Source organism: Hemitrygon akajei, chromosome 21 (assembly GCF_048418815.1).
Source record: "Hemitrygon akajei chromosome 21, sHemAka1.3, whole genome shotgun sequence".
Classification (NCBI taxonomy): Eukaryota; Metazoa; Chordata; class Chondrichthyes; order Myliobatiformes; family Dasyatidae; genus Hemitrygon; species Hemitrygon akajei.
This window is the reverse complement of record NC_133144.1, coordinates 69810079-69823485: the sequence shown is the minus strand read 5'-3', so window position 1 is coordinate 69823485 and position 13407 is coordinate 69810079. Positions and strand designations below refer to the sequence as shown.

Genomic DNA, 13407 nt, shown 5'->3' with positions numbered 1-13407 from the left:
CAAGATCCATATGCTCCACGACCACTGGACTATGTGTGTAAATGTAGGAGGGGACTATATTGAAAAATAAATGTGTTAGGTTTTCTAAAATTGACTCCTTCTACCTTAGGCCACAAACTTATTAATCACCCCTTGTGTATAAGTAGGTGCTCAGATCTATCTGCTTCCTCAGCAATTTAGACACATGGTCCTGTGGCTGCATGAGTTATATGGGTTTACAGGTAAATCAACCCTAATGTGCAGGTGTGTGGTGGAATTTTGGGGGTGGGGCGAAGCTATAGGGAAAGTGGGAAAACAAAATGGGGATCAATATAAATGACTAATTGCTGGTTGATGCAGAGCCAGTGAGGCAAAGAACCCCTATTTCTCTAATCTTCCATGGATCCAGACTTAGTGAATTCTTATTTCTTCACTGTGAAATCCATTTCCAGAAGCCTTGCCCAACAGTAATTTGTTTGTCCTACCCATATATCAGTGAGTTAAATTTTCACTGTTGGTGTTCACTGTGTTTAGTCTCTGCTCTAAATGTTGGGAGTACAAGTGGTAAGATTAAGTGTATTAACAGGAGAACTCTGGCTTTGCAGAGGCCACATACCCACAGAAAGAAGAGGGGGCGGAAGCGGCGGAGACACAACAGCAGTGTTACCACTGAGACTATTTCTGAAACAACTGAGGTACTTCATGAAGCCTTTGAGAACTCTGATAATGAGGGCCAAATGCCTTGCTTGGAACCTACTTGTGAAGAAGAGGAGGATTATGAATGTGATGATGAAGAGAAGAATTACTTCAAGCATCGCTGTGGCAGTTTGGACTTAAAAACGAGGAATCAGTCAGATGAAGGAGAAGATTTCTGTAAAAGTGCAGATGAAACTCCTGAGAAAGAACAGCATACAGGTACAAAACTATCATGACTAACTGTTAACATAATTCTCCACTTTTGGATAATAATAAAGACTTTAAACAGAAGATTTGAAAGCTTTGAAGTAGCTGTGACAGTAAGGGAGAAGGAGGGGAGGTCATTCTAAGGCTGGCATTTAAACAAGGAAAGTAGAAGAGCAGAATCCCCAACTTAAAATGTTAGAGGGCCTCTAACTTTCTCTTTCCGGGTTGAACCTTGTACTTGGGTCTGGCACTGCCAGCTGTCAGTAAGATTCTGCTTAGAATCCACATATCAGCATTTAGGCAGATCTTCTTAAATCGAGAAGCCACCCAATAAAGTTGATGGCAACTGAATACACAGCAGAGTTTGGCTATGTTTGAAGCAATCTGTTCACATTATTGTGAATGTGTGCACCATATCTCCATATATACGTCTGCAACCACCATCCTTCAGCAGCAGAAATCTAACACCATTTCTATCTGTAGCAAATTAAAATCAATCTTTTGATATAATGAATCCCTTCAATTTACATAAATATGATCTTAAACCCTCTGCAGATTACTAGAAATTGTACTTTTGTGATACAATTTTTTCATACTTTCCAAATGTACCCAAAAATCTAAAACCCCACTGAACATTAATTAAAGTCAGACTTAGCATTGTCTGCTGTATTGTGTCACAGTGTTCTATGTGAAACAGACTATTAGTAAATGGCTCTATGAAATGTATATGCATTAATCCATTTGGCGAGATTTACAAACACTATAATTCAAGCAGAAAGATTCTATTAACATTATCATAACAGCCTCTAGACCAATTCAACAGAATTATTCCTCTCCACTATTTATACGCCACTGTTAGGTTCAGCTCTGCTCATCTTAATGTGCGCAGTGTATGTTATACTAACAATATGTAACTGATTCACAGTGATCACTGTAATCTTGATTATAGAAGTATGGCAGTGAACAGTGTGCTTTTGGTGTTAAATATCTGACCTTGTACATTGTACTAACATGTATAAATGTATGACCATGTGCATTGTTTGAACAATTTAGAGATGTATGAAAGTGTGTACTGCACCAATAATGTATAACTATTTGTATGATTGAATTGTAAACGAGAGTGGTTTCAGTTTTAAAAGGATTTTTGTAAAGGCCTAAATAATGGTCTGGATCACAGTAAACTACTGCGAACAGTGCAGTCAGATGCTTTTTTTTATATATAAAAGGTAATTTATTCCTCAGAAGTATTTTTTTATAAAAGTAATTTTAGATGCGACAACTGCTCTTTTACTGGATTTTTTTTTCTTTTATCTATCTCCTGGAAGTCTTGTCCTTTGTGTTGGTGTTTTTAGTGATCTAGTACACAGTGAAGCCATGTGTAGTGCCCCAGGCTGTAGTGAAACATAAACTTTACATGTGGTTCCCTCACAAGCTGGATTCTAAATGCCAGGTTTGCTACTTTGTGATGGTACTCAGCCCAAAGTGTGCCCCAGTTAAATGGATAAGTTAATTTTGTACTAACATTTTCAATGTCCCATCCATTTAAAAAGGCAGATGAATTACTGCTTCATACAGGATGCCATGATGTGAGAGAAAGCGAAGAAAATACCTTTCATTTTTAATGCATTTTTGACTAAATAAATACTCCAGTCCATTTCTAAATATATGTTCAGTTTGCAATATTTTCTCCAGTAAATCCTTACTTCAGTAACTCTTATCAGTGGCCTATTCTCAGCCACAGAACAAACCTAGAGGACATAAAGAAATCCATACCTTTTGCCAAATGATCAGAGTAATAGCTTAGCTTTAGCAAAGAATATAGAGGATTCAAGCGCTCAATAAATATTTGATGTGCCATCAGTAATAAATCTGTGGGATTTCTTTAGTTGGGTAACACTGAGTATATTCCTTCTTTATAGAATATGGTGCAAATGATAACCCCTTCTATGTATAAAAATATGTATTCTATATACATAGAATACATATGTTCTATGTATTTTAGCTTGCTATTAAATAGCAAGATAGCAAAATAGCATGGGTTCTGAAGGAAGTTGCTGGAGAGATTACAGAGGCATTAACAATTATCTTTCAAAAATCAATAGCCCCTGACATTGGACCAGATGACTGGAAAATTGCAAATGTTACTCCACTATTTAAGAAGGGTGGGAGGCAGCAGAAAGGAAACTTATAGACCTGTTAGCCTGACATCAGTAGGAGGTTGTTGGAATCGATTGTTAGGGATAAGATTACGGAGTACCTGGAAGCACATGACAAGATAGGCCAAAGCCAGCTTGGTTTCCAGAAAGGAAAATCCTGCCTGACTAAACTACTGCAATTTTTTGAGGAAATTACAAGCAGAGTAGACAAAGGAGATGCAGTAGATGTGTACTTCGATTTTCAGAGGGTCTTTGACAAGGTGCCGCACATGAGGCTGCTTAGCAAGGTAAGAGCCCATGGAATTACAGGGAAGTTACTAGCATGGGTGGAGCAATGGCTGATTGGCAGAAAACAGCGTGGGAATACAGTAAAGGAGTCCTATTCTGGCTGGCTGCCGGTTACCAGTGGAGTTCCACAGGGGTCAGTGTTGGGACTGCTGTTCTTTACAAAGTATGTCATTGATTTGGACTATGGGATTAATGGATTTATGGCTAAATTTGCCAATGATACAAAAATAGATGGAAGAGCAAATAGTGTTGAGGAAACAGAGAGCCTGCAGAGAGACTTAAATAGTTTGGGGGAATGGGCAAAGAAGTGGTAAATAAATTACAATGTTAGAAAGTGTATGGTCATGTACTTTGGTGGAAGAAATAAACGGGCAGACTGTTTATGTCTGGGGATGATGGGGAGAGAATTCAAAATGCAGAGATGCAAAGGGACTTGGGAGTCTTTGTGCAGGATACCCTAAAGGTTAACCTCCAGGTTGAGTCGGTGGTGCAGAAGGTGGATGCAATGTTGACATTCATTTCTAGAGGTATGGAATGTAAGAGCAGGGATGTGATGTTGAGGCTCTGTAAGGCACATGTGAGACCACACTTGGAGTATTGTGTGCAGTTTTGGGCTCTTTATTTTAGAAAGGATTTACTGACATTGGAGAAGGTTCAGAGAAGATTAAAGAGAATTATTCCAGGAATGAAAGGGATACCGTATGAGGAACATCCGGCAGCTCTTGGGCTGTATTCCCTGGAGTTCAGGAGAATGAGGAGAGGATATCATAGAAACATTCTGAATGTTAAAAGGTGTGAACAGATTAGATATGGTAAAATGATTTCCCATGGCGTGGGTGTCTAGGATGAGAGGGCACGACTTCAGGATTGAAGGATCTCCATTTAGAATAGAGATGCGGAGAAATTACTTCAGTCAGAGGGTGGTAAATATGTGGAATTTGTTGCCAAGAGTGGCTGTGGAGGCCAAGTCATTGGGTGCATTTAGACCATAAAATATAGGAGCAGAGTAGGCCATTCAGCCCATCAAGTCTGCTCTGTCATTCAGTCATGGACTGATCCAATTCTACCAGTCATCCCCACTCCCCTGAATTCTCCCCATGCCCTTTGATGCCCTGGCTAATCAAGAACCTATCTATTTCTGCCTTAAATGCACCCAGTGACTTGGCCTCCTCAACCACTTGTGGCAACAAATTCCACAAATTCATCACTCTCTGACTAAAGTAATTTCAACGTATCTCTGTTCTAAATGGACGTCCTTCAATCCTGAAGTCATGCCCTCTTGTCCTGGATTCCCCTACCATGGGAAATAACTTTGCTGTATCTAAATTGTTCAGGCCTTTTAACATTCGGAATGTTTCTATGAGATCCCCCCTCATTCTCCCGAACTTCAGGGAATACAGCCCAAGAGCTGCCAGACATTCCTCATACAGTAACCCTTTCATTCTTGGGATCATTCTTTTGAATCCTCTCTGAACCCTATCCAATGTCAGTATATCCTTTCTAAAATAAGGAGCCCAAAACTGCACACAATACTCCAAGTGTAGTCTCACAAGTGCCTTAGAGAGCCTCAACATTGCATTTGCCTTCTTCACCACCGACTCAACCTGGAGGTTAACCTTTAGGGTATCCTGCACAAAGACTCCCAAGTTCCGTTGCATCTCTGCATTTTGAATTCTCTCCCCATCTAAATAACAGTCTGCCCATTTATTTCTTCCACCAAAGTGTATGCCCATACACCTTCCAACATTGTATTTCATTTGTGACTTCTTTGCCCATTCTGCTAAACTATCTAAGTCTGTCTGCAGGCCCTCTGTTTCCCCAACACTACATGCTCCTGCACCTATCTTTGTATCATTGGCAAATTTAGCCATAAATCCATTAATCCCATAGTCCAAATCATTGACATACATTGTAAAAAACAGTGGTCCCAATACTGACCCCAGTGGAATTCCACTGGTAACCAGGAGCCAGCCAGAATAGGATCCCTTTATTCCCACTTTCTGTTTTCTGCCGATCAGCCAATGCTCCGCTAATAACTCCGCTGTAATTCCATGGGAACTTATCTAGCAAAGCAGCCTCAAGTGTGGCACCTTGTCAAAGGAGTTCTGAAAATCCAAGTATACCACAGCTACTGCAGCTCCTTTGTCTACTCTGCTTGTAATTTCCTCAAAAAATTGCAGTAGGTTAGTCAGGCAGGATTTTCCTTTTAGGAAACCATGCTGGCTTTGGCCTATCTTGTAATTTCCACCCAGGTACTCCATAATCTCATCCCTAACAATCAATTCCAGCAACTTTCCAATCACTGATGTCAGGCTAACATATTTATAGTTTCCTTTCTGCTGCCTCCCACCCTTCTTAAATAGTGGAGTAACATTTGCAGTTTTCCAGTCATCCGGTACAATGCCAGAATCTATTGATTCTTGAAAGATCATTGTTAATGCCTCCGCAATCTCTCCAGCTACTTCCTTTAGAACCCAAGGCTGCATTCCATCACGTCCAAGAGATTTATCCACCACTAAGCTTCCTGAGCACCTTCTCAGTTGTCATTTTCACTGCACATACTTCACTTCCCTGACACTCTTGAATGTCTGGTATACTGCAGATGTCTCCCACTGTGAAGACTGATGCAAAATATGCATTCAGTTCCTCTGCCATCTCTGCGTCTCTCAATACAATATCTTCAGCGTCATTTTCTATTGGTCCTATATCTACCCTCAACTCTCATTTACCCATTATATACTTAAAAAAGCTTTTAATATCTTCTTTGATACTAGTCACCAGCTTCCTTTCGTAATTCATCTTTTCCTTCCTAATGACCTTCTTAGTTTCCTTCTGAAAATGTTTAAAAGCCCAATCAATCCTCTATCTTCCCACTTGCTTTGGCTTCCTTGTATACCCTCTCTTTTGCTTTTACTTTTACTTTGGCTCTGACTTCAATTGTCAGCTATAGTAGTGTCCTTCCATTTGAAAATTTCTTATTTGGAATATATCTGACTTGCACTTCCCTCATTTTTCAGAGAAACTCCAGCCATTGCTGCTCTGCTGTCTTTCCTGCCAGTGTCTCCTTCCAGTCAACCTTGGACAGTTCCTCTCTCATGCCATTGTAATTTCCTTTATTCCACTGAAATACCGACACATAGAAATTTAGTTTCTGCTTCTCAAATTTCAAAGTGGACTCGATCACTGTTCCCTAAGGGTTCCTTAAACTTATCACCTCCAGACCATTGCACAACACGCAATCCAGCACAGCCAATGCCCTAGTGGCTCAACAACAAGCTGTTCTAAAAAGCCATCCCTTAGACATTCTACAAATTCTCTCTCTTGAGGTCCAGTACTGACCTGGTTTTCCCAATCCACTTTCATGTTAAAATCCCCAATGATTAGCATGACATTGCCCTTCTGACACGCCTTTTCTATCTCCTGATGTAATTTGTAATCCACATCCCAGCTGCTGTTTGGAGGCCTGTATACAACTGCCATTAGGGTCCTTTTAGCCCTTGTCATTTCTTAATTCAACCCATAGAGACTCTACACCTTATCGATCCTATGTCAACCCTTTCTAATAATTTAATATTATTTATTATACACAGGACCACACCACCCCTTCTGCCTTCTAACCTATCTTTCCGATACACCGTATATCCTTAGACGTTCAGCTCCCAATAGCAGCCATCCTTTAGCCAAGTTTCAGAGATGGCCACAATGTCATATTTGCCAATTGTAGCTGAATTTCAAGATCATTCATTTTATTTCTTATGCTGCATGCATTCAAATATAACATTTTCAGTTCAGTATTTGTTGCTTTCTGTTTTAACTGCGTCACACCTCTATTGCCCTGTAACTCATCCCACTGGCTGTGATTATGCGTCATCTCCTGCCTGTCTTTTCTATCATCTCTGTTGCACACTATCTTTGATTTAATTTTGTTTTCCTCTTCCTCAGCCCTATCACTCTGGTTCCCATCCCCCTGCCAAATAGTATAAACCCTCCCAAACAGCTCTATTAAACCTGCCTGCTAGGATATCACACAAAATGCTGGTGGAACGCAGCAGGCCAGGCAGCATCTATAGGGAGAAGCACTGTCGACGTTTCGGGCCGAGACCCTTCGTTATGCTGCCTGGCCTGCTGTGTTCCACCAGCATTTTGTGTGTGTTGCTTGAATTTCCAGCATCTGCAGATTTCCTCGTGTTTGCTAAGATATCAGACCCCTTTGGGTTCGGGTGTAACCCGGCCTTTATGTACAGGTTGTACCTCCCCCAGAAAAAGCCCCAATGATCCAGGAACCTGAAGCCCTGCCCTCTACACCAGTCTCTCAGCCACGCTTTAATATTCCTGATCGTGCTATTCTTGCACACGTTAGCGCATTGCACGCACCTTTCCCGAGATTACTACCCTGGAGGTCCTGCTTTTCAGCTTCCTCCCCAACTCCCTGAATTCTCTTTTCAAGGCAGAGATCAATAGGTTCTAGATTAGCCAGGGCATCAAAGGGTATGGGGAAGTCAGAGGAGTGAGGATGACTGGAAGAATTGGATCAGCCCATGATTGAATGGCAGAGCGGACTCGATGGGCCGAATAGCCTACTTCTGCTCCTATATCTTATGGCCTTATGATCTTAAATATTTACTAGCCCTTAAGTGATCATTAGAGCTGATATAATTGGCTTCAAGTACAACATTGAGAATTACTTTGCACAATATCACAGATTAAACTTGTGCAAGAGTGCATACTAGTAACTCTTTGGTACTGTTATTTTCACCTTGCCCTACTGAATGGAGTAACTCATTAGGCCCTGTGTCCCAGCTTGTTCATGCTAACCAATTTGCTAATTCCACTCAGCTGCATGTGGCCCATATCTCGCTAAATATTTCTTATCCAAGTACTTGTTTAAATATTTTTTAAACATTGTATTTGTACACATCTGTTACCAGCTCGTTCCTTATACCAACCATGTGAGAAGGTTGCACCTCAGATTCTCTTTAAATCTGTCCCCTCTCATCTTAAATCTATGCTCTCTGGTTTTAAACATCCCTACCCTGAGAAAAAAGCCATGATCATCCATCTTTTCCATTCCTCTTATGACTTTATAAACCTCAGCCCCCTTCACTCTAGAGTCAACAGTACCACCCTTCCCAGTCTCTCCTTCTAAATTGAACCCTCCAGTCCTGGCAGTAATCTTGTGAACCTTTGCTGCATCAACTCTCGCTTCATCACATGTTAGGACTGCATATAATTCTCCAGGTGCAGTCTCAGGAATGTCCTATATTGTGCATGGAGCAGTGGTGTTAATTCAGTATGTATCATTTCCTTTGCAAGAATTGACCTTTAGAAACCCAAGCAGCATAAATACTCTCTAACATCCTCTTTACACCCTTTTTCATGCAAAGGCCTTGATTTGTCAATGGGGTATGGTTCTTCAGCACAGCCTCTGATACCTCACCCAAAAGTCAGGCTTTCCAAGCACAGCAAATAGCATAATCACTTAGTGAACTCATGTCCACATCATGCTTCAAAAAGGAGGCACTGGGTAGTTATCAGGAGCCATAATGTTGTGCCAAAGTAATTTTAAAAAATCAGTGGTTAGATAGTCTAGTCACAAAACAGATAACCAAATTAGGTTCTTTGTAACTGATGTAAAGCAGTCTAAATGGTGGCATTTCTTGTTTGACTTAATTCTGCTTTAGTTAATGGATATCATTCATCTTTATGAGATTTATCAATTTAGTGAGCTTTTTGTTAATCCTTTAACCCAAAAAATTAATTATCTATTTAGATGCAAACGATATATAAAAGACTATTTCCATATGAAGCATAAAATTTCATTTGAGATTTGCCTTTATTAGAGCAGAAATCACTTTATATAATAATAGATCATTCTTGTTATCTTTACAAATGATGTTTTATTTAATTTGCTGCACTAACATGAACTGTACGTATTTTAATCGCCGATGTTATTCAACTGGGTAGCAGTAAGCACTTAAAACAAGTTTCTTTTTTTCTTGCCCAGATAAAGCAAATACTGATATCTCTTCAAAAGAGAACACTGAGGAAAACTCTGTTGATTCTGAGCCTATAACAAGAGTTGTGAAACGCAAAAAAGGTTGGCCAAAAGGAGTGAAGCGTGGTCCAGCTAAATGGAAACGTAAAGCTGAGAATAAAACTGGCTTTAAACTCAACCTGTATACACCACCAGAAACTCCCCTTGAGTCTGAGCAACATGTCACACCAGAGGAGAAGCATGTAGTGTCTGAACAGACAGCTGTTGGTGAGCAGCATGGTGAGGCAGCCCCTTCCGTAACAGAGGGAGATGAACTTGAAGGTGAGCAGAAGGCAGAATCCTCAGAATCTACCTGCCTATTGAGTCAGGAAAGGGAACCTGTAGAAGAACCAACTATACAAGAACACAAGTTTACTGGTCCAGTTCCTGAAGATGAAACTCATAATCCTGAGCGAGAAGAAGATGATGATGATGAGGAGGAGGAGGTGAATCAAAATGAGGGCCATGATGCAGACGATGAAGATGACAGTCACATGGAGTGTGCTGCAGCACTGGAAGAAAGTCCAGAGGAAGAATCGTCAAAGCAGGAGCCATTCTTAGAGTTAAATATTTCAAGTAATTCTACAGAGCAGAAAGATGAGATGGATCAAAATACTCAACCTGTGCCAGATTCTGAAGACCAAAGCAATGATCGTGAAGAGATCTCAGAGTGCGTACCAGATTCAGGTGAAAGTCATGTCAGAAGCCAGGATAGTAAGGATAATGGAAAGCAGACCCCTGGATTCAGGGAGCAGCATATCAATGCAGTGCCTGACACAGAGACAGCACAGGCTGTTCAATCATTGACACAAGAAAATGGTGAACAAGAAAACACTGAGCAAGTAAACACCTACCAAGACTGTGCAGAGACCATGGAGGCCTGTCAGACACTGCAGCGTTACTCTCATACAGAGCAGAGTCCACACGTAGATGACAGCCAGCAGTCAGACCACAGTAGTCCCCTTTCATCTGTTCATTCAAACCCTAGCCAGTCGGCTCGTTCTGTGAACAGCCCTGGTGTGCCTCCCATTGAGAACAGCTACACTCAGATCAGCCCTGATCAGAGTGGCACCTCTGCACCACCTTTACAGAACATAGAAACCAGTCCAATGATGGATGTCCCATCAGTTTCGGACCATTCACAGCAGGTAGTGGACAGTGGCTTCAGTGATCTGGGCAGCATTGAGAGCACAACAGAAAACTATGAGAATCCGAGCAGCTATGACTCAACCATGGGAAGCAGCATCTGTGGCAATAGCAACACACAGAATAGTTGCTCATATAGTAACATATCTTCCAGTAGCCTTACTCAGGGCAGCTGTGCAGTAACTCAGCAGATGACTAACATCAGTGGTAGTTGTAGTATGATGCAGCAGAACCGTATCAATTCCCCACCAAACTGCACTGTTAAATCTCCCCAGAATTGTATAATTGAAAGGTCTCCAAGTAACAACCAAGCACAGCAGCTGTCACAGTGCGGTATGACCACCAGTTTTGTACAAGCAATACAACTGACGGACATTGCCGAAACTGGAAGCTCAGGCATCAGTATATATGACAGGATGGGTCAAGGTGATTTTGGAACTGGGGGCTATCCACAGCCGTCTGCCAATTTCAGCCTGGCCAAATTACAACAGCTAACTAACACAATCATGGATCATCCATTGCCTTATAGTCACTCAGCTGCCGTCACTTCCTATGCAACAAGTGTCTCTTTGTCTACCCCACATTCTGGCCTTGTCCAGCCTCATTCCTTATCTGGGGGAGCTCCAGCACAACCAACAATGACTCCCCCACCTAATCTTACTCCGCCACCAATGAACCTGGCATCGCCACTTCTACAGCACAGTATGGCAGCCCCCAATATTGGGATCCCTCACACTCAGAGACTGCCAACACAGATGCCAACAAAAAGCCACGTCGCCATTCGCTCCAAATCAGTGGCTCACCAGCAGCAGCTCTACAGCCGCACCACCTCCACTGTGGCCATGCAGCCGGCAGCACGCTCTGTCAGCCTGCAGCGCACCATGAACATGGGTTTGGTGTCCACGCCACCTTACAACGTCAGTTCCATGAATGTGAATGCACTGAATGCAATGAATGGCTACAGGATGACACAGTCCATGATGAACAGTGGTTACCATGGCAACCCGGCCTACATGAATCAAACTGCCCCGTATCCCATGCAGATGCAAATGAGCATGATGGGAGGTCAGCCATACACTCAACAACCAATGCAGAGTGCACCTCATGGCAACGTGATGTATACGCCACCAGCTCATTACAGTCACATCAACACCGGCATGACCAAACAGCCTTTGAATGGCTCCTACATGAGGAGGTAGATTTGGGTCAGATAAGATCAATAATAATAGAGAGATCTGCATAGTTGGAAGCCAATGCAGAGTGTGAGGTGATCCACTGAGAAGACCAGCTGTTTTGCTGAACTGTCACAAAAAAATAGTTTTGAAGAAATTATTAATGGCACTTTGTGTTCAATCTGTTGACAGAAGGAAGTCTTATTTATTTTTTAATTCAAGTTGGGTGGGACTTGTTTTCACTTTGCCGCATATGTAGTTTTCCTTTGTGTTTGGTGTGGACAGATGATGACTTTGCAACATACGTGGAAATAGAAGCAGCAGGCCGTGTGTTAGAAACTTTCAATGTGCCTATTGCCCTTGGAGAAAGCTTGGCCACTTCTACATTGAGAACAAACAAGCTTACAGAGAGAACAACATAGCCACACCTGGGGCTGTAGGGGATATTTGTTATACAGTACAAGTATATTTGAGTTTTGTGAAGCTGATGGCTAATTCAGCATGCAACTGAACATCAGTGGAAGAATTTGTTTGTGACTGTCTGTCCTTTAGTAAAACAGGAATGTATTGTGTTTAACAGCAAGCCATTTGTTATGTTTTGCCTTTATTAGGTTTTACTAGCTTTGAAGTAAAATGAAAACTATATTTTTGTTAATTCTGAGACTGTAAAAATTGTAAAAGCTGGACCTTGAGTTCCTTTGGCAGTTTTTGAAAAGGTTACTTGCAAAAATGTTCAGTGTATAATTGAGACATTTTTTTATACCTGATTTCTTTTTTTCAGTGAGGCAGTTTTCTGTTTTTTAAATGATTGCAAAGTATTCTGTTTGACAAATGAACACACAAATTGTGTTAACATCATATCTAAATATTTGTACATGTTGGGTTCAGACAAGCAAAGCTTTTTCACGAATAATGTCAGCCAGCAGCTGAACTGTTGGCTGAGTAACTGTTCTGAGATGTGTTGCCCCAATAATGAACATCTTTAACTATTCATTGGCATTCCATCTGTAGATTTTTCTATCTTTAGAGAATATTGAAGTTCTATTTTAAAAAATTTTAGATCTGTAGTGTGTGAATATACCAACATATGCTTACAAAACGCATGTAAAAAGCAAAAGTATTTGTGTCTGTTTATATTGCTGACTTTTTGTAGCCTTTGTACTTGCACATGGTGACTGTAAGGCCTGCGAGGAAAAAGCTGGATACGTGTATAAAGATAGGAGACAGACAAGTGAGGTGCACTTGAGTTTATCAGTTATCCTTCCAGCCAGTCACTTCAAAGGACGCTGTACATTTTAACATGAAATAAATTATGTTGACCCATTGACAGAGTTTCTGTGCTCTGAACTTTCAAAATATTGTTGGTGATGATAGATTAACAGATACTTAACACTTTTTACAGGTTTGCATACATTTTAGAATCTCCTGTTTATATTAATATAACCATGGTAAAATGTTTCAAAATGTTCAAAAGAGGCATCAAGCAAGAATGAAAAATAAATGGACGCATGAGGCTGCTGGAATATGGAGCTACAGCCAATCTGCTGGAGGAACGAGTCGAGCAGCATTGTCACAATTTCAGATCAGAACTGGGTTAAATAAATGATCCAAGACTCTAGAAAGCAGGGAAGTGAGTGGCCTGCAAACTCGATTTCAAAAGAACCAAATGCAGAGAGCAGTGATTGCTGACACTGAAATGAGAGGGAATGTAAAGTGGTGTTGGAGAGGA

The 13407-nt window shown here is 41.1% G+C and overlaps 1 protein-coding gene across 2 annotated transcripts in view; it reads left to right on the top strand.

Annotated features, from left to right (window-relative positions):
• Positions 1-13005, top strand: part of kat6b (K(lysine) acetyltransferase 6B) — a 252441-nt gene extending 239436 nt beyond the window's left edge. For both annotated transcript variants that reach the window (XM_073025716.1, XM_073025715.1), the window contains exons 16-17: positions 585-894; positions 9331-13005. In XM_073025716.1, coding sequence (XP_072881817.1) covers positions 585-894; positions 9331-11705 — 2685 coding nt within the window. In that variant the 3' untranslated portion in view covers positions 11706-13005. The remainder of the gene's footprint in view (positions 1-584; positions 895-9330) is intronic.
• The last annotated feature ends 402 nt before the right edge of the window (positions 13006-13407 follow it).